Raw genomic sequence first — 22121 nt, 5'->3', positions numbered from 1 at the left:
TCCAAATAAAAATATAAAAGAATAGGTCTGGGAGTGTAGCCCAGAGTTAGAAGGTTTCCATCCCCAGTACTACCACCACCACTAATAATAATAATAATAATAATAATAATAATAATAACTTAGATACATATAGACAAAATATAGTAGCAAAATATAAATAAAATATAGTATAAATAAAATATAGTAGCACAAATATGTATTATATTTGCAGTAGTCCTACAAATTAAACTCCAGCAAGGTGCTAGGCTAAGTTCTGAGCAGTAGGGGCCCTCGCTTTAGGAGCACGGTCTTGCCTCCCCTTCTCTCTATTATTGAGGGTGGGAAGATGGAAGCTTGAAGGACACAGGGAAAATCCTAAACCAACAGTGTAAGATTGTATTTATTCACAGCCACAGAACAAGGCTACAGTGTAGTTAAACAAGAGGGACATTGTCTGAAAACAAAGCTTTTTTTTTTCAAACCAACAATGACAACTTGCATTTGAAAAGTGCTGAGAGAGAATATCTATTGCACTTGTTTTTATTTTCAAAGTTTACTGTTATTTTCAAATTAATGTCTTCTCTAATCTCTTTTTGTCATAATTTTCCTGTGCATTGCCATTTATCAAAGGATAGCCACAAGTTAGTAACATTTAAAGAAATAGTCTCCCAAAAGTTGGTGCTATTAAGGATATATTTCAAGTAAAATACTTGATACTACTTTTAAATTTTGCTGAAATTAAATTGGGTTAATGATTTTGTAGCCATAGTTGAAGCAGAGTAAGAGTGTATTCGAGAGAAAATTAACCACTAAAATCCTATGTATAGTGCAGTCAGAACAGTGCAGTAATACTGTATTGGTCTTAGGAAGAAATACAATAGCAAAAAGTATTCCTTTTGCAGAAGCAAAGATTTACATGTCACCTCCTCGATTAGGCTTCCCTGCATTATATTTAAAATTACACATATTTAAGTGCTAGTTTACTGCTTACCTACTCTATGTAAACTTTTAAAAGTTTTTTGGTAGCCAGGTGTGGTGGTGGCACATGCCTATAATCCCAGTACTTGGGAGACTGCGATGGGAGGACCACAGGTCTGAGGCCAGCCTCTGCAACTCAGGCCCTCCACAACTTAGTTAGACCTTGTTTCAAAATAAAATATAAAATAGTGCTGAGGGTGTAACTCAGAAGTAGAATGCCCCTGGGTTCAATTCATAGTACCACGAAAACAATATATTTTAAGTGGATGATATTTAATAGTAAATACATAGAGATTGTGTTTAGATTCCTTTGGATACATATAAAAAGTCATGTAAACTGCTTCTAAAATATTAATATATTTCCAGTATGCTAGAAATCGTAGTCTTTGCAGATACTTTATAAAAAATTTAGATATCCATGTAGAATATATGAATAGGTACATTACTTTTTAAAATTAATTTAGAGACTAAGGAACAACAACAACAAAAAAATGTTGTTGAAAAATCATTGATTTAACCCAGCAGGTCATTTCACAGATGAGAATGTTGAGGCTCAGATGATGGAATACCAGCATATGATCATTGAAGCCAGACCAATAAAGCCATTGTCTTCACCAGGTGGTTGTGAAAACCATTACCCTCCTACTTGTGAATGCACTTTTAAGAGGAAAATGCTAAACTGGGCGTGGTGGCACACGCTTGTAATCCCAGCATTTGAGAGGCTGAAGACAGGAGGATAATGGTGCGTGGACAGCCTCAATTATGTACTGAGGCCCTTTGCAACTCAGTGAGACCCTGTTTCAAAATAAAGAATGAAAATAGGGCTGGGAATATAGCTTGGAGGTAGAGTGCCCCCTGGGTTCCATCTGTAGTACCACAAAAAAAAAAAAAAAAAAAAAAAAAGGAAAACGCTCTTCAGAGGCTTTGTAACCTATTGTGCTTTCAAACTACACAGAAGCCAGGTGCAGTGGCACAAGCTTATAATCCACATACTCAGGAAGTTAAGACAGGAGAATTGCAGGTTTGAGTCGAGCTTCAGTAACCTAGCAAGACCTCTTTTCAAAATAAAATCTCAGAAGAGCTGGGGGTGTACCTTGGAGGTAGAATGCTCCTGGGTCCACTTTCTAGTTCCAAAACAAAATAAAAGTAATGTATACATTTATAATTTATATTTATTTTTCTGGGGGAGTGCTTTGATTTCTTTTTATCTACTAAATAAAAGACATAATAAAACAAAAGTATTTGATTCATGTCTCTAGCCCATCTAATTTCTTTCTTTATTGAAATTCACTTCTCCCTCCAATGTTTTATTTGATGCTCATTCTTCTGCGACCCTTTTTCAAATTCTTGCTTCTTTCTTCTTTCAAAGTCATCAGACAGCCTTCAAGCAGAGGGATGCTGCATTTTTTTAAAGAAATCGTTCTTGATCTTCACAGGGGGACCTCATATATGTTAACTATGCAAGAACTGAAGACTTTTTTAAGCTGGAGCGGGACATGAAAATCAATTGCTCTGGAAAAATAGTGATCGCCAGATATGGGAAAATTTTCAGAGGAAATAAGGTAATACCCTCTTTGTTTTTTCTTCCCAATATAAAAGGTTAAAATTCACAGCATCTTACAGGTATAGAACCATGCTCCTTAAAACTTCATGAGGCCCATGATCTTCTTGTATTCTGCAAAGTCCCCCCTACAGTGTGGACTTAGAAGCTCATAGGCAAGGGTTTTAAATCTGGGCATTGGAATTTAGCCAGTGGAAGGCCAGGGTGAACAGAGCAGGTTTTTCTGCACCTGCAAATTATTCCTGCAGCCTACAAAGAAACTGGGTTTTCTGTCAACTTTCCCAATCTTTGTTTCTAATATTATCTCCAAAAATATTTACTTAATTAAATTTTAATGTGAAGTGTTATTATAGATAATGAGAGAAACCAATTTTCACATGGCTGTTTTTAAACTGGTGTCCCTTGATTTGTTAAAATATCTTCTCTTCTGTGGGCAATTAAATTTAAAAAATACTCTTATTCACCATAGAACAAAGAGAAATCTGGTCTGAGAAGGCTGCTTGCTAATTATACTTCTAGACTAGCAGAAAAAAAAACCCAGCAAGTACTTGCTACCAGGAATAAGGGAATTTTCCAAATCTGCTTACTCTGAGGGCTGATCCATTTTTAGAACCTGAAGTAGAAAAAAGGAAAAAAGGAAAATCCAGTGTAAAAAAGTTCTTTGTTGTAAGCCTAACGACAAAAGGTTGAGGAGGCAACTCAACTCAACGGTATAATTTTGAAAGTTGCCATTACCAAATTTGAAACACTTAGCCAGATGTGGTGGTGCACATGTGTTATCCCTGTACTTGGAGGGCTGAGGTAAGAAAAGTGCAGGTTCACAGCCAGCCTCAGCTACTTAGTGAGGCCCCCTGCAACTTAGTGAGTCCCTGTTTAAAAAAAAAAAAAAAAAATTAGAAGAATAAAAAAGTGGGCCGAACGTGGTGGTGCATGCTTGTAATCCCAGCATTTGGAAGGCTGAGACAGGAGGATTGTAGGTTACTCAGTAAGTAGCCTAAACTACTTAGTGAGGCCCCCTGCAACTTAGTGAGATCCTGTTTCAAAATAAGTAAATAAAAAATAGGGAGGGGGATACAGCTCAGAGGTAGAATGTCCCTGGGTTCCATCCTGAGTACCTTAAAAAAAAAAAAATGGGCTGTGGGTGTAGCTCAGAGGTAGAATTCCCCTGAGTTCAATTCCGAGTAGTGTAATTATTATTATATTTATTATTTATTATTATTTTATTTATTATTATTATTATTATTATTATATTATTATTATTATTATATAACAAAAGGACACTGTGTTTTCTAGGTTAAAAATGCACAGCTGGCAGGGGCCAAAGCAGTCATTCTATATTCAGATCCTGCAGACTACTTTGCTCCTGGGGTGGAATCCTATCCAGATGGCTGGAATCTTCCTGGAGGTGGTGTCCAGCGTGGGAATATCTTGAATCTTAATGGTGCTGGGGACCCTCTCACACCAGGTTACCCAGCAAATGGTGAGTGGCCAGGCCTCAGTCCTTACTATAGACATAAGAATATTTTTAAGTAATTTCCTTTTGGTACAATGGACAAAGACTATTTTTTTTTTTAATTCTCTTAGAATCTAGGAATAAGAGTTTCAAATTCTGAAAATTACTGTTTCAGGTCCCTTATCTCTATTTGGAACCCTTGAGATGATTTGGAATCATCTTATCTCTATTTGGAATTCAGAATTTTTTCAGATAGTCAAAAATAAAATACATAGACCATACAATTCAAAACATTTACATGGGAGGCTGGGAAAAATATAAGAAACAGGTATATAAATATTTTTATAGCAACATATATGAATATTGATATGGGATAAATAAAGAACATAAATAGACTCATGTTGGCTTAAGTTAGATTTTGCCATCAAGTGAGTTCAGGTTCAGGTCTATTTTTATTTATTTTTATTTTTAATTTTTTCAAATAAATCCACCCCAAATATATAGTTTCCACGGGAGTTTTGTGTGTTTGCTTGTTTGCTTGTCTGGTTAAAAAGGCTTGAGAGAACAGATTCTATGCCCTCATTAAATACCACATTTAGAACATAGAACCTAGGAAAAGCGTGTGGCTTTGTTATACTATTTGATCGTGACTATCAGGGAGTGTTTACTAAATCCAGCACTCCACATGCATTCACAATCATATAAGCTAGGCATTATCGTTATCTCTGACAGGGAGGAATGTGATACTGAAAGTAAGCTGCGGTCCCAAGATAACCCCACCATTAAGTGTGGAGTTTGAGTTCAAAGTCAGGCAGCTGGCTTCAGAGTCCACATGCCTGTCTTGTGCTGAAATGGCCACCTTGTAAAACATTAATAAAGATAAAAGTTAATTTGGACGTATTCAACTATCTGAATATATTTACAAAAACCTTTGATCGTTTAGTTTGGGTAATTAAAAACTAACTAAATTAATATAAATTCAATAAAAGAGTTTGCCAAAGTATCTGCGGCATTTATATATTTATTCTTCATCTGGATTTTTCGTCAAATTTTAGATTCCTCTAAAGCTTGTATGTCTTTTTGCTTTGTGAATCTTTCTAAGAACATAGTGCATTGTTCTTTCCTTCACATAGTGAAAGAAGTCCTTCCTTCCTTCTTTCCTTCGCTCCTTTCTTTCTTCCATTCTTTCTTTCTTTTTTTTTTTTTCTACAAATGTATTACCATGTGAATCTATAGCCAGATATGGTGGTGCACACCTATAATCCCAGTTTTTCAGAGGATGAGGTAGGAGGATCACAAGTTTAAGGCCAGCCTCAGCAATTCAGTGAGACCTTGTTTCAAAAAAAAAAAAAAAATAGGGTTGGGATTGTAGCTCAGAAAAAGAATGCTCCTGGGTTCAATGTACAATACACACACACACACACACACACACACACACACACACACACTATGGATCTGTCCAAACTTTATATACTTTATGTACTCTATTTTTTTATTTCATGTCTTAAAAAATAAAAGATTTTCCAAGTCCTGAGTGATACAAACCTAAAATTATGAAAATAAAGTGGGATTAACTGGAATATTTTTGTTGATTATTTTCACATTAAAGTGATGGAATTTAGAGGGAGAAATCATGTTATGCTCATTAGGCTACCATTTATTGAATTCCCTTTTTCTTTCCTTTAAATTTCTCTCTTATTTTAATTTCATATTTTATTGTGAAATAGTATTAGCAAATACAAAAGGGAAGATAGTTAGCAATATTTTATCAGTCTTGTCTCAGCTAGTCACTCCCTCTTTTTGTTACTGTTCTAAAGAATTTGCAAACAAGTCCCACATAGCATATCATTATGCCATTATACTGATAAAAAATAATCTCTTGAAATTGTATAAGTTTGCTTCATTTTGAAGTTCATATAAATGGAATCAGACAGTGGACATTCTTTTGTGCCTTGCTTATTTAACTCAGCATACAGGTTTGAGAGTTCCCATGTCTTTGTGCATATTAATAATGTCTTGTCTTGTCTTGTCTTTTCTTTTCTTTTCTTTTCTTTTCTTTTCTTTTCTTTTTTGCGGGTCTGGGGATGGAACCCAGGGGCATTCGACCTCCGAGCTACACCCCCCGCCCTATTTTTTATTCTTTATTTTGAAACAGGGTCTCACTGAGTTGCCGAGGGCCTCACTAAGTAACTGAGGCTGCCTATGAACCGCGATCTTCCTGTCTCAGCCTCCTGACTGCTGGAATTACAAGCGTGCGCTACCATGCCCGGCAGTAATGTGTTTCTTTTAACTTTGGGATGACATCCTATTTTGGGACTATGCATAGATTATTTATTTATTCTCCTCTTGTCTAGAATTTGTTGGAAGATATAAATGTGGCTACTTTTTAAAAATTTTTATTGGCGCATTGTAGTCATACATCTTAATGAAGTACAGGATGGTAGAGGCATACATGCACACATCACTCTTTTACCTCTTCCCCAATTCCCACCGCGTTTCCCTTCTCCTTCTCAGGTTTGGCTTAGTGATTGACCTTGACATGTTTGTTAATGTACATCATGTACATAAAGGCAGCTACTTTAAATAGTTTTATAAGTTATTTTTGTGTACATATGTTTTCATCTTTCTCAAGTCAATACCGAGGAGTAAAATGGCTATGCTGTAATGTACATTTTCATTTAATATTCTTTTTAAAAATAATAATTCCAAATTATTGTTTAATTCTACCCTCTTTTTTTTGGTGGTACTGGGGTTCCTGGAAGCCCTTCTACCTCTGGGCTACACTCCCAGACCTGTTTTATATTTTTTAATTTGGAAACAGGGTCTCTTAAGCCAACGCGGCTGGCTCCAAACCAGCGCGATCCTCCTGTGTCCACCTCCCAAGCACGGGGATTACAAGCATGTGTCACCACGCCTGGCAAATTCTACACTCTTATAAGCAATGTATGAGCTTGTCTGCTGCTCCACCTTGTTAACATTTGGGATTGCCTTTTTGCTTCTGTTGTCTTACTTGTTCTAGTGGATACAAAATGGATAAGTGTTCAATGGGGTTTAGAGACATCCATTTGAAGAAGGCTAAATTTTTATTGGAAATATGTTCATTTTTTTCCAGAATATGCTTATAGACATGAAATTTCAGAGGCTGTCGGTCTTCCAAGTATTCCTGTTCACCCAATTGGATACTATGATGCACAGAAGCTTCTAGAGTAAGTTTGCAAGAAGCAAGTGGGTGACTATTTGTGTAATGCTCATTTTCAAAAGTTATACTTTTACCTTCACATTCTTTGGTAAGTGATAGTATCCAAGATGGATAAAGCATGCAATTTTATCACCATTTCATAGGATAGTGGTTCTGTTTTAGAATATACTTTATATGAGTGTCCAATGTAAGAGCACCATGAAAAGTGAGGCTTTCAGCTCTCCAGCTTCAGGGAGAACAATTGACCAACTGCACTAGCCACTGTACTTTGAACCCCATCACCCTGATATGTCAGCTGCATCCTTAGATATTCCCAGGCAGTGGGCAGAGTGTGGCAGGGAGGCTAAGACAGGCTTGTTCTGGGGAAGGTGCAGGACTCTCAAGGTATGGCACTTTGGCTCAAGGACCCCTTGGCAACTTTGCTCAAGTAGATCCACCACTCTATCTCTCTTCCTCCCCTTTCTCCTTCCTCCTGTATCAGTCCCACATGGAGGCTGGCGGCTTTCTCAGTCTTCTCTAGTTCCCAATGGATTTCTTCACAGGTGTTATCTCTAATAAATCTCTTGTGCATCTGTCTTCCTAATTTTCTACTTCTTGGAGGAACTGAAGGAACACATGGTGTGAAAGCTACTCCCATTTTGTTCTATCTCTTCTTCTCTTCCCTCTCTGCTTCTGTTATTGAAACATTTTCAAATTTGTTATTATTATTTTTTTTTGGCAGTACTGGTGTTCCTGGAAGCCCTTCTATATCCGGGCTACACTCCCAGACCTATTTTTTTAGTTTTGGAAACAGGGTCTCTTAAGCCAGCGCGGCTGGCTTCGAACCTGCGCGATCCTCCTGTCTCCGCCTCCCAAGCGCGGGGATTACAACCGTGCGCCAGCACGCCCGGCCAAATTTGTTATCATTCAACCTGGCATCGAAACACTTTTTTCTTTCCTTTTTATTATCTACCACCTACATGCCCTCTTTCTATATTGTCTTTTAGGAGGGAGAATAAAACACTGATTTTTCTGAAAGCAAAGTTAAAGACCAAAGCATCTGGCCCATTTGCCCCTTACTTCTTTGAGTTCAAAGCATGCTTAGTTTTATTTTAGCATCCATGAGAAAACTTTTATGACCTAGTGTGAAATCTTCATTCTTATAGGTGAGGAGACTGATATCTAGAGAGTTGGAGGAAATGCATTTGATTTACAGGCATTTTTTTTCCTTTGGGGACTCTTGGTTCTGTCCCATGCATTAAAATTCAAGATCAGAACCAGGTACAGTGGCACACACTGTAATACCAGTAATTGGGAGGCTGAGATGGGATGATCTTAGCAAAACTCTGTTTCAAAATTAAAAATAAAAATAAATAAAAATGGACGTAGCTCAGTGGCAGAGCAGCCCTGTGTTTAACCACACACACACACACACACACACACACACACACACACACACACACAGATTCAGGATCAAGTACCACTTTTTAGTACACCATGGACTATGCGTTTGTCTAAACATATTAATAAATAAAGTCTAGTAGCTGGGCATGGTGGCACAGGCCTGTAATCCTAGTACTTGGGAGATTGAGACAAGAGAATCACAGGTTCCAAACCAGCTTCAGCAACTTAGGCCCTCCATAACTTAATCAGAACTGGTTTCAAAATAAAAAATAAAATAGGGTTTGGGGTATAGCTTGGAGACAGACTGCCTCTGGGTTCAATTTCCAGAACCATAGTAAATAAATAAATAAATAAATAAATAAATAAAATCAGTCTAAGTATTATTGGAAAAAGATAAAAGTGATTGTAGCATAACTTGTGATCATGAAAAGTTGTATATAACATAAAAATGAACAATTTATAAGTGTAAAATATGTTGCTGCTTATTATAATACATTTAGTCATTAAAATGTACTAAATCTATATAAATACTTTATGATATGGAACATGCTTATGATATATTAAGTTTCAATAAGCATCTTTTACAATGATAGGATGATGCCAGCTACATAGAAGTTTAAAAAAATGAACCCATATTTTCTTTGTAGCCAGGAGAATATATGAAATATTAGATAATTGGATTTGAGGCTTATGTAATCATTCCTGCTAATTGTCTTCTCTGAATAAATAGGTCATTATTAGCTATGTCCTAACTGTGTAGTAGAATTAGTTGATTATAAGCTAAGTTGTTTTTTTTAAAAATAGTGTTTTTTATTGTTGAATACTATTCCATCTTGTGATAGTACCAATTTGTCTAATGATTCACCAGTTGAAGGACACCTGGGTTGTTCCTAGTTTGTGGTGATTATGAACATGTCTACTAAGGATATTTGCTACCAAGGATTTCTGTGTCAACATAACTTTGTATTTCTCTGGAGGACAATCCCTGGATCACATGATAGTAGCATATTTACTTATATATGAAAGTAGCAAGCTGTTTCCAGAGTGGCTATATCATTTTACATCCTAACAGCAACAAATGAATGCTGTAGTTTCCTTCCACACATTTATTATCACTTCTTCTGTCCTGACATCACAAAATATCAGACTCATTTTGTATTTTCTTTCAGTGTTCCCAGTTTTCAGGAAGTTTTATCAGGAATGGGTGTTGAATTTTGCCAATTTATTGTTGTAGTTCACTTAACTATTGTTTAAATTGATATGATTGTTTTTATTCATCTATTAATTTAAAATATTTCCTTGATTGACCTTTGTATGTTACACCAGCCTTGAATTCCTGGGATAAATCCTAAATGGTTGTAATCTGTAATCCTTTTAACATGTTGAATTTGGTTAGCTAGGATTGAGTTGAGGATTTTTGCATCCATGTTCCTAAGAGATATTATTAATCTGTAGTTTTCTTTACTTGTGATTCCTTTATCTGTTTTGGTGTCAGGATAATGTTGCTAAACCTGAATGAACTTTGCTGCACAGAATAACTTTGGAAATGTTTCCTCCTCTATTTCTTTGAAGAATATGTAAAGAATTGGTGTTTGTTTTTAAATGCTTGGTAGAATTCAGTGTTGAAGCTATACAGCACTCAGCTTCTCTTTCTGGAAAGTTTCTAGTCCTTATTCAATTCCTTTACTATTATAGATTGTTCACAGTTTATCATCATGAGTGAGTTTTGCCGACTGGATCTTTCTAGGTATTTATCTACATTGTTTAATTTGTTAGTCTATAATTGTTTGTGGTATCCTTTTTTAATCTTTTTATTTCAGTAAAGTTAGGCAACCTAATAGTATACCAAGCAGACTCATCACCAGGCCTTACATTGGCTCTGAACCCTCCTGCCTTCCTGCCTCTTTTGTGGTACTTGGTCTCTGGGTGCCCCTCCCCTTCCTCTTCCTAAGCCCAGCTCCCACTTACCTTCAAAATATAGATAAAGAGAAATCTCCTTCAGAAAGTTGTTTCCAATCCCAGATGCTGCATTAAGCACTCTTTTGTACATATTCTATAGAACTTTATACAGAGTGTTGTATTTTATATTGAGTTTTATAGGCATCTTCTTCTGAGTGATATATAATCTCTTTGGTAGAAAGATCATGCCTTGCAAAAGCTTGTATCCCTCACTAGTTAAAAACAGCACATTTAGCATGGAAGACAAAAAAATCTTTTCCAAATGTTCAAATAAAAATTAACGTTAAAGCCAGGTGTGGTGGCGCACCCTTGTAATCCTCATGCTTGAGAGGCTGAGACAGGAGGATCACACAGGTTCAAAGCCAGCCTCAGCTACTTAGTGAGGCTCTCAGCAACTTAGTGAGACCCTGTTTCCAAATAAAATATAAAATAGGTCTGGGAGTGAAGCCTGGAAGTAGAAGCCCGTGGGTTCCACCTCCCGTACCACACAAAAAAATTAATGTTACAGGATACAGATTTTTAAATTCAATGCTATTTGTAGATATTTGTTAACTATCATCTACCAAATTCTTCCAGATATGTTCAGAATTTATGTATATCACCTGGTATTTTATGCTGTGATTTTTAAAATTTTTTCTGGAGTTTATTTTTTATTGATGGAGAGAATTACAAGTAAATTTACATTGAAGTAATATTTATTAACTAAAACCTCCATTCTCATGTGTTAGCTCCTTCATCTGTATGCTAGGTTATTATACATGACTATTAATATGTTCTGTGATATATTTATTTGTCCTTGTAGGATCACTGTAATCTCAGCATTACATTTTATTGTTTTGTGAGAATGAAGACTATTCATTTCCCTTCTCCTCCTCTTCCTCCTCCTCCTCCTCCCTCTCCCTCTCCCTCTCCCTCTCCCTCTCCCTCTCCCTCTCCCTCTCCCTCTCCCTCTCCCTCTCCCTCTCCCTCCCCCTCTTTCCCTCCCTCCCTCCCTCCCTCCCTCCCCCTCTCTCTCTTTCTCTCTCCAGGGATTGAACCCCAGGGCATTTTACTTTGAGCTAAACCTGGAGCCCTATTGTTGTTTTATTTTTTAAGCTAGACTCCCAGCTCTATTTTTTATTTTAAATTTTACACAGTCTCTCTAAGTTGCTGCGGATCTTGCTGGGGCTCTACTTGAAACCTCCGATCCTCTTTTCTTAGCTTCCCAAGTACTGAGAGTACAGGCGTGTACTACCCTCCCTGGCTCCTTATGTTATAATATATAATTGCCTATTATTCTTCCTCCTGATTTTACTTTGTTTTGATTTTTATGTTCGTTGTGAAAAAGAAATGCATTTACAAATTTAAGATTTGAAAGGATTTACATTTAAAAGTTGCCCTTTCAATCATTTCTACTCCGAAAGCTACCGGTATTCACAGCCTAACATTGCAGAAGTATTGTATGCCTGGTCAAGAATGTATATATCCTTCACCTTCTTTTCTATGACTTTTACTTTGCTTTTTTGACTGTGGATTATGCCTTCTAACATGTAAAAAATATCTTTATATAATTTGATGTTTTTATGAATAAATTTTTTTAAGTAAATAAGTTTTGTGGTACATCACTTGAAATTATATTTATTAGCCAAACTTCCCAGTAAGAAAGGGGAAAAAAGAATATATTTACTCTCCGATAGAGTTTTAAAAAGAGAATATTAGCTGGGCGTGGTGGCGCACGCACAGGTTCAAAGCCAGCCTCTGCTACTTAGTGAGGTTCTCAGAAACTTAGTGAGAACCTGTTTCCAAATAAAGTATGAAATAGGTCTGGGAGTAGGAAAATCCCCTGGGTTCTACCTCCAGTACCACAAAAAAGAGAATATTATTTCTAATTATTTTTCCATGGAAAGATAATCTTACCAATTGCTTTTTTATTATTACATGTGTAGTAGATTCCAGGTCAAAGGGACAAGCACCTGTGTTTGGGCACAGAAAAAAGCAGGATAGAATGTGCTCCTCCACAGAGCCTAGAGTGTCCGGGTGTCAGCAGAGGGAAATCCATTAAGGACAAATGGAAGTTTTCAACTTTATGTTTCATAAGCAAATATCTCAGTATAACTTTTAAAAACGATCTTTCTTTTTCTTGGTCCAGACATTGTTTAACTGGAACTGCATTTAAGGTTTGAAATATTTATTTAATAGGAAATAGCCCTGGTAGGCCCAAACAAGTCTGTTTCTGCCTTGCAGCTGAATTTTCATCAAAATCTAATTATAGTTCAGGTAGAAATAATGCACATTGAACTTTCAGTTAACTTCATAAGTTTGCCCGGGACCAAATTCATCTCTCTGTTGCTCTGCACTGAAGCTATGTTTGATTTTCATCCCCAAATTAAGAATAAGTAGGTCCATGCTCTGAATACTTTATGGGCTGAAATGACAAGAACTCCACCATTCCATAAATATTGCCAGCATACTTTTCTCTGCCCCTGCTGAGAGATTACTGAAGGATAGTGACATATAATGGTTCATCCTCCTGAATCTTTCCACCTTTCCAACTTAAAAAAAAAAAAAAAAAGAGCTAGTCATGGTTGTGCAAACCTGTAATCCCAGTACCTGGGAAGCTGAGACCAGGAGGATCAAAGGTTTGAGGCCAACCACAGCAACTTAGCATGACCTCATTTAAAAATAAAATATAAGACCAGACATGGTGGCGCACGCTTGTAATTCCCACGCCAGGAGGATCATGCAGGTTTGAAGCCAGCCTCACTGGCTTAAGAGACCCTGTTTCCAAATAAAATATAAAAAATAGGTTTGAGATTGTAGCCCGGAGGTTCCATCCCAAGTATCACCAAAATAAAATAAAATAAAATAAAATAAAATAAAATAAAATAAAATAAAATAAAATGAAATAAAGAAGGTCTAAAGTGTAGCATGGAGGTAGAACACCCCTGGGTTCAATCTATAGTACCAAAAACAGAAACAAAAAGCCTATAGGGGATGTTAGTTAAACTAAAATCCTTTCTGTTGCTCTTCTACTCTTCCTAGGAGATATGTGAGAAAGTACTTTATAAAGGATGACCGTAGACAGGTTTAGGAATATATTTATCAGTGAGGGAAATAACATAATGGAAAATTCCAGAAAGTTAGACATCAAGCTCTTCCTTCAGGATGTTCTCTGCAGAGAACTTCTAACATGATTTACTACTGGATAGTAGTAACGCGGAGGCCAAATTCTTGTTGAATTTGAGTCTCAGCTGTGCTATTTACCAGCTGCTTGACTTTGTGCATGTTACATAACCACGTAGCTTCATGGTTCTTCTCGGTAAAACAGGAATAATAATAGACCCCCAACTTACAGGATTAGAGGACTGAGTGGCATATTATATGCAATGCACTGTACACTATTACTCACTCATAGAAACAATTGTAGGCAGATGTTTAAGAGATAAAAATTCATTGACACTTAAACTTGTTACATCAAAATTTTTCTACAACTAATAATATTTTTGTGTGTCCAACAGGCGCATGGGCGGCTCATCCCCACCAGATAATAGCTGGAAAGGAGGTCTCAAGGTGCCCTACAATGTGGGACCTGGCTTTACTGGAAGCTTCTCTACACAGTTAAGAGGCTATTTTAAGTCTTTTATGAAGAATCTTGTGTGTGTGTGTGTGTGTGTGTGTGTGTGTGTGTAGCAATGGGGACTGAATCCAGGGACATTTTACTTCTGAGCTGTACCCCCAGCCTTATTTTAATTTTTATTTTGAAACAAGGTTTCTCTAAGTTGCCCAAGCTAGCCTCAAACATGAGATCTTCCTGCTTCTGTCTCTCAAGTACTGGGATTATAGGCAAATACCACATTGCCTGGTTTATGCTAAACTTTTTTTTTTTTGTACTAGGGATTGAACCCAGGGTCATTCTACCTCTAAGCTACACCCCTAGCTCTATTTTATTCTTTATTTTGAAACAGGATCTCACTAAGTTGCAGAGGGTCTTACAAATTGCTGAGGCTGGCAGGGGACCTGTAATCCTCCAATCTCAATTTCCCGAGTACTGGGATTACAAGCGTATACCACCATGCCTGTCTTGTGCTGAACGTTTTAAAGAATGCAATTATAAAGGGTGATATGAAAAGTAAAATCTAGTACCAGCAGAAAACAAAAGCAGAGACTGAGCACTTTCAGAACTTTAAAATTGGCTAATGGGCAGGGCATGCTGATACACATTTGTAATACCAGTACTTGGGAGTGAGACCGTGTTTCAAAATAAGAATAAAAAGGGTTGTGGGTTTCACTCAGAGGTAGACTGCCCCTGGTTGCAATGCATAGCACTCCCTCCCAAGTTAGACTATGGGCAATTAAAAATCTTTTAAAGAATGATGGAAAAATTTAATTGTGGGTTTTAATCTGTTAGCCAGTGTTTTAAAGAATATGTCCTTTGTCTTTGCATTAGAAAAGTCAAGATGCACATTCACTCAAACAATAAAGTGACAAGGATCTACAATGTGATTGGAACCCTCAAAGGAGAGGTGGAACCAGGTAAACTAGCCATTTTGCTTGGTGAATATTGATGGCTCAACTCTGATGTGCTGGGTACCCCTCTGGGCTCTGGGGATGTAATGCAAATGAAGGAAACTCTTTGCACTAATGGAATTTGCCTAAACATAAAATAGATATACATAGGGTAATAAAAAGGCAAATGAATGTTTGGGTTAGGTCTGCTGGATGACTAATAAATTTTAAAAAATAATAAATAGCATGTTACAGCAAAAGACTCAAGGGAAGATTGGTAGAGTTTCAAGGTTTTTTTCCTCGCAGTTTTTTAGACTTATTTACAATATGTATTAGGAAACATTTTCATGATGCCTGTAGACATCTGTACAAAAGGTAACACTCAGGAAACCAAAGTAATCTTGAATTAGTGAATTCTTCATAGTTGTATTTTCCACAAATAATTGATGGTACCTAGACATGCTTTCCATCAGATTTCAGAAGACCTGAATTAGTTTGTTATGTTTCAGTCCCTAAGGAACTAGCTGGTTTCTTGCCAACCAGGCACAAATAGAAGCGTATGATTTTATTTAGGGATCGAGAATATTGATATTCTTACAATGAGTGCTAAACAATATGTAATCAGTTCTTTTTATTTATTTATTTATTTTTGGCATTGAGGATTAAAGTCTGGGGAATTCTACTTCCAAGTTATACCCTTAGACACTTTTACATTTTGTTTGGAAATAGGGCTTCTCTGTGTTGTTGAGAATCTCCAGAGGTGGCTGAGGGTATCCTCAAACCTATGATCCTCCTATTTCAGCCTCCAAGTACTGGGATTAAAGTCATGTGCCACCATACCTGGCTATAATCAGCTCTTAATTGAATCTTATTACATATCTATATTATATGGGAGCTATGTTGAACATTGGGGATAGAAGGATAAAAAAAAAAAGACAAGGGACAAGATGCTCACAGTTTGGGAGGGAAGCTACAATAAATGCTTTGTGAAATATCCAAAGATTGCCAGATTTTGTGGCACATGCCTCTAAATTCAGTCCTGCAAACCCTGGCTGAGACAGGAGGATCACAGGTTTGAGATCGGCCTCATCAACTTAATGAGACCCTGTTTCTAGATAAATTTTTTTTTTAAAAAAATGGGGGTGTAACTTACAGGTAGAGTGCCCTGAGTCGTTCAATCGTCAGTACCAAAAAAAAAAAAAAAAAAAAAAAAAAAGTTTAAAGATTGTCCTGAGAGCTCAGTAGACAGTGAAAATCCCTCTTCCTACAGAATAAGAAAGAGGTCCATAAAAGGAGGAAACTTTTTTATCTATATCGTGAAAATTGAACAAGAGTGGAGAACTATGTTTTCTTATTCTGAAGATGTTGGAAACAATGTGGGGAGGTGAGAGAAAGCAAGAGAATTATACAAAGAGGCAGATAGGGATAATTTCATACTTTCCTATAGTTGTTAGTGTACTTTAAATTACAACAATACAGTTAGGTAAATACTTTATCACATTAATACTTTCATAAAATAAAGGAAGCATTAAAATCAGAACAAATAGCATATTTGCTGAAGGCTTCAACCACCTCGCTATTTTTTTTTTTGAGCTGTGAATACTCTATGTTTAGTTGCTGTTGAGTCATTTGCAATTTGCTCTGTTATTGATCTGAAATAACAATTTTGCCATGTTGCTTTCTAGACAGATACGTCATTCTTGGAGGTCATAGAGACTCCTGGGTGTTTGGTGGCATTGACCCCCAGAGTGGAGCAGCTGTTGTTCATGAAATTGTGAGGAGCTTTGGGGCACTGAAAAAGAAAGGTAATGCAAAGAAAGAGAAAAAGACTGGCCTTCTGAGTCTCAGTTTAGTCTCTTAAAAAGTGAGTCTAAGCCAGGCGTGGTGGCGCACACTTGTAATCCCAGCATTCGGGAGGCTGGGAGGGTGGTTCTCAGACAGTCTCAGCTACTTAGGCCCTTCGCAACTCAGTGAGACCCTGTTTCAAAATAAAGAAAAAAATTGAGCACGGGGTGTAGCTCGGAGGTCAAATGCCCCTGGGTTCCATCCCCAGACCTGCAAAAAAAAAAAAAAAAAAAAAAAAGTGAAGTGAGTCTAAAAATACAGTCTTTATCATTACTATGTATCCATTTCTTTCTGATGCAATTATGTTAATTTGTTTTGCCAAGCTACCATGAAATCTTATGAAAGGAAATTTTGTAAGTTGCGATTCTTACCAAAAGTCACCCTTTTTAATCAACAAATATAAGGGTCCCTCCCATTTGAGCTTATTTGTGTTGGATATAATATTCATTTTCCCAGTATTTATATTTATGTACATATGTATTTTAGGATGGAGGCCTAGAAGAACAATTTTGTTTGCAAGCTGGGATGCAGAAGAATTTGGTCTTCTTGGTTCCACTGAGTGGGCAGAGGTTAGTTGATAATTTACAATAAGGTGAATTTTCATAATAACAAAGGACTGTGCTGGGAGTTAGCTCAGTGGTAGGGAACACTTGCCTAGCAAGGTACAAGGCATGGGTCCAGTCCCCAGCACTGTAAGACAAACAAACAAATTTAAAAAATGAAGAAGTTAGTTAGGACTTAATTATCAAATATGTATTAAAAAAAAAAAGTAAACCCAGTGAGAAAATGCTTAAAATTATCTGAAGCAATTAAGCCTTATTAAAAAATTAACGTGAAGCCGGGCGTGTTGGCACATGCTTGTAATCCCAGCATTAGGGAGGCAGAGACCTGGAGGATCGCGGTTCGCGGACAGCCTCAGCTACTTAGTGAGGCCCTCTGCAACTCAGTGAGACCCGGTTTCAAAATAAAGAATAAAAAATAGGGCAGGGGGTGTAGCTTGGAAGTCAGATGCCCCTGGGTTCCATCTCCAGACCCGCCCCCCCCAAAAAAAAATTAACGTGAACATGGGTATGCATATATTACTCTAGTTCTTTGGTTTCAACCCCTTTGGAAAGATACCAATTAACAGTGGTAAGGCCAGATCATATGGTGGATCTAAGTTTTCTAAGGACTCTCCACACTGATCTCCCAATTTCTAAGTACTTTCCACTCTGATCTCCATAATGTCTAGACTAGTTTTCAATCCCATCAACAATGTAGAAGAATGTCTATTTCACCACACCCTCGCCTACATTTTTTTTTTGTTGTTGTTATTTGACTTCTTTACGATTGCCATTCTGATTGGAGTTAGATGGAATCTCATTGTAGTTTTGATTAGTATCTCCCTGATTGCTAATGATATTGAACATTTTTTAATTTATCTATTGGCCATTTATATCTTCTCTTTTGTGAAATGTCTATTTAATTCAGTTGCTCATTTCTTGATTGGGTTGTTTGTTTCGTGTAAAGTTTTTTAAGTTCTTTGTATATAATAGATATTAGGTCTCTGACAGAGGGCTACCTGGTAAAGATCTCCCATTCTGTAGGTTTTCTCTTTAAACTAGAAGATTTCCTTTGATGAACAGAAACTTTTTAGTTTGATGCCACCTCACTTCTTAATTCTTGTTTTAATTTTCTGGGCTCTGGAGGTCTTATTGAGAAAGCTTCTACCTGTGCCTATATGTTGGAGTATTGAACTTCTGCCCTCTTCTAAAAAACCTATAGACTCTGGTCTAACTTCTAGGTCTTTGATCCATCTTGAATCAATTCCATGTTCATAGCAGCACAATTCACAATAGCCAAACTATGGAGACAACCTAGGTATCCATCAACAGATGACTGGATTGCAAAATTATGGGAAATACAATGGAATTTTACTCAGCAATAAAGAAAAATAAATTTACCTCATTTCCAAAAAATAAAATAATGGAAGAACCCAGAGAACATTATTTTAAGTGAGATTAGCCAATCACAGACAGTGAAGGGTCATATGTTTTCTTTAATATGTGCAGGATAGGGAGTGATTGGGATACAAGAGAGACTCCATATAATGAAAAACCTCAAGGGGGCAGGGAGAAGATATAAAGATAGAGGTGAAGGAAGACTTAGGTTAATTTGTAGAAATATTACCATAAATTATGTGTATATATGTGAATACATACCAACGTTAATCTGGGTACTCCGTATTGGGAAGGAGGAAAACGGGGAGGGGGCACGAAGAGTATGCATGTATGTGATTGTCAACATGATTTATATTATGATGTGAGACTCTAGTGCACTAATAAAAGCACAAAAAAATCAACATGAAAAAACTATCTCACCTTAAAGATTTACATTTTGTTTGAACTTTTTAGAGACAAAATGTTAATTGTTAAAAAATAATTTATCTTTATTTTCTGGAAGTGTGATAGTAAATAAATGATTATACTAGAAATCAAACATCAAAGCATGCTTGGTTTCTATTATTATTCTATGACATTTTCCAAAGTAGCTTTTCATGCTACCCACACTTAAATACATCGTTGAGCTCATACAGTGAGTTCTATTTTCTACACTTTTCTCCCTTATATAATAAGACATATTCTATAAATAAGTAATGCTAACAGTGAGTCCGAAAATCTCACCACAGCCTATTTACCAGGTTTCTTGAATATTCATTTTATCTGTATGTATGGCTGGTTTTGCATAATAGAAGCATTAGCTAGAAAGTAAATATATACAACGTTGATATTTATTCCATTAATGTATTGCCATGCTGTAAATACTTATTTGGTTTCTACTGTAATTTAGGTATTATATACAGCTTTGTAAACTTCAATTCTGTTTGAATAAAAAACAAAAGTTGTTTCCATAGAACTAGGTGAAGAGCCTAAATATTTTCAGGGTGTGCCTTGCTCCTTTTCAAATTATTTTTGTAAATCAAACTTTTCATTCTTTCTCTTACGGTCGACATGCTTAGAAAATAGCATTTTTTTGGAGACTCAAATCTACATTGGAATCTCAAAAACATTGCTACACTTTGTTAGTGCCCTATAGAAGGTGTAATTATCATGATTTGCCACTAGGTGGTGTCATCCTACAAGAGAACTTGATTTCCTCTGATTATGATTTAACCTCATAAATTTTTCAACTCATGAATTTGAAAGAGCCCATTCCCTGGGAATCCGTAAAGATTTTTCTGCTTAAATAATAAGGAATTTGTGAGAAGATTTTCACTGAAAAGTCTCTGAGGTCATTCATGTTTGCTAAAAAGATTTTTCTGAAGGACAAACCACAGCATGGTTAAGAAATTAACTCCTTTTCCATAGACTCTAAGTATATGGAGAGGTTTTATTTATTTATTTATTTATTTTGGCACTGAAGATTGAACTCAGGGGCACTCTACCTCTTAGACTTTTTCGGTTTTTATATTTTCTGGAAATAGGGTCTCACTAAGTTGCTGAGAGCCTCATTAAGTTGCTGAGGCTGGCCTTGAACCTGTAATCCTCTTGTCTCAGCCTCTCAAGTCCTGGAAGCACAGGCTAGTGCCACCACACCCGACTCAGGTCCATCTTAAACATTAATTTTTTAAATTGCTTTTGTTTCTAGCTTAGGATCTTTTATTGCAATTCTTTCCAACTAACTCTTTTGAAAATCTCACAAGCCAGATCTGTAGTTAATATGGATCAGTTGATTGAAAAATTTACATTTGACAAATGTCATGGACCTTTTTTGAGGGGAGAAAGTGGGATATGACCATATGTTTAAAATTTTTTCCATATTTTTTTATCCTAGGATAATTCCAGACTCCTCCAAGAGCGTGGCGTAGCCTATATTAATGCCGATTCCTCTATAGAAGGTGAATACCATTGGCCTCATAAGAAGCGATGTGATTGAAGGGGTTGATGAGCTCTGCCCTTATCAGGAAGGAGAATATCCCCTTGTGGTTAGGGGTCTACTGCTGGGTTTTCATGTGCTGCCTGGGACTCGGGGCTGGGTGTGAGCCCTAGCTGAGAGATTCTTAAAATGTTTTTCAAGCCAGGCGTGGTGTCAAATGCTTGTAATTTCAGCATTTAGGAGGCCGAGACAGGAGGATCCAGTTTAGCGGACAGCCTCAGCTACTTAATGAGGCCCTTTGCAACTCAGTGAAACACTGTTTTAAAATAAAGAATAAAAAAAAAATAGGGTTGGGGGTGTAGCTCGGAGGTAGCATGCCTCTGGGTTCCATCCCCAGTACTGCAAAAAAAAAAAAAAAAAAAAAAGTTTTTCATTTGCTTTCCACTATAAAATGCTAACTCAGGAGAGCAGTATTTCATTTGTTTCGTTTGACAGATTATTTTAAATATGACAGAAATTTAGCAAGTACTTGTTGAAAAGGGTATGGGTAAGTCATGAACTTAAAGAATTTTATGACTTGTAATGGAATATATTGTGTGTGTGTGTGTGTGTGTGTGTGTGTGTGTGTGTGTGTGTGTTACTAGGGATTGAACTCAGGGGCATTCCACCTCTGAATTACACGCCCAGCCCTATTTTACTTTTTGAAACACAGTCTTATTAAGTTGATGAGGCTGGCTGTGAACCTGAAAACTTACTGTCTCAGTCTCTCAAGTACTGTGATTATAGGCATACGCTACCATAGCCTACCCTTTTGAATTTTCATTTTTGAAGTAGAATCTTGTTAAAGTTGCTGGGGCTGGGCTTTAGCCTCTCAAGTACTGGGATTACTGGTATGTGGCAGAGCACTGGGCCAAAAAATAAAAGTATTTAAACTTAACTCTCAGTTTCATCAGAATATCATTCATGCAAATTTTGAAAAATGCTAATTTCCAAGATTTCATCTTTTGTCAAATGTTTTTATTTAAACTATTTTCTTGAATTCAACATGTGTTTACTGCACATCTTTCTAGGCACTGTACTTTTCCAGGGTTCAGAGGAGTCAGAGGTGTTAGCAAGGAATTATCTTATAATTGGGAGTTTATGACTCAGTAGATATAATAAAATAAGTCAGTCTTGGATTACAATACATGTAGATACTGAAAGAATAACAAGTTGAGGCCAAGTTTAAAGTTAGATATATATGTATGAGTGAATGTTGCCTGCTGAGACCTTTCTCTACACAGATGATTTGAGAACTTATTAAGGTGTGCACCTGCTCCCATTGAATTTATAGTCCCATTGAATATATAGGGAAGGGCAGGTGAGTGCTAAATAGATTAAAGTAGGTGAGAAATGTGGAGAAAATAGGCCAAAGGTAAGAGGGG

General features: G+C 36.7%; 1 protein-coding gene across 2 annotated transcripts in view; it reads left to right on the top strand.

Annotated features, from left to right (window-relative positions):
* FOLH1 (folate hydrolase 1) overlaps positions 1-22121 on the top strand; it is a gene marked incomplete at both ends in the record, with an annotated part of 55060 nt that overhangs the window by 18776 nt on the left and 14163 nt on the right. For both annotated transcript variants that reach the window (XM_080711356.1, XM_080711355.1), the window contains 8 exons: positions 2394-2519; positions 3812-3998; positions 7084-7177; positions 14010-14108; positions 14939-15024; positions 16683-16802; positions 17329-17411; positions 20656-20719. In XM_080711356.1, the coding sequence (XP_080567482.1) occupies positions 2394-2519; positions 3812-3998; positions 7084-7177; positions 14010-14108; positions 14939-15024; positions 16683-16802; positions 17329-17411; positions 20656-20719 (859 nt within the window). The remainder of the gene's footprint in view (positions 1-2393; positions 2520-3811; positions 3999-7083; positions 7178-14009; positions 14109-14938; positions 15025-16682; positions 16803-17328; positions 17412-20655; positions 20720-22121) is intronic.

The sequence above is a fragment of the Muscardinus avellanarius genome (assembly GCF_963383645.1).
Source record: "Muscardinus avellanarius genome assembly, chromosome: 1".
Lineage (NCBI taxonomy): Eukaryota > Metazoa > Chordata > Mammalia > Rodentia > Gliridae > Muscardinus > Muscardinus avellanarius.
This window is presented reverse-complemented; position numbering and strand designations above follow the sequence as displayed.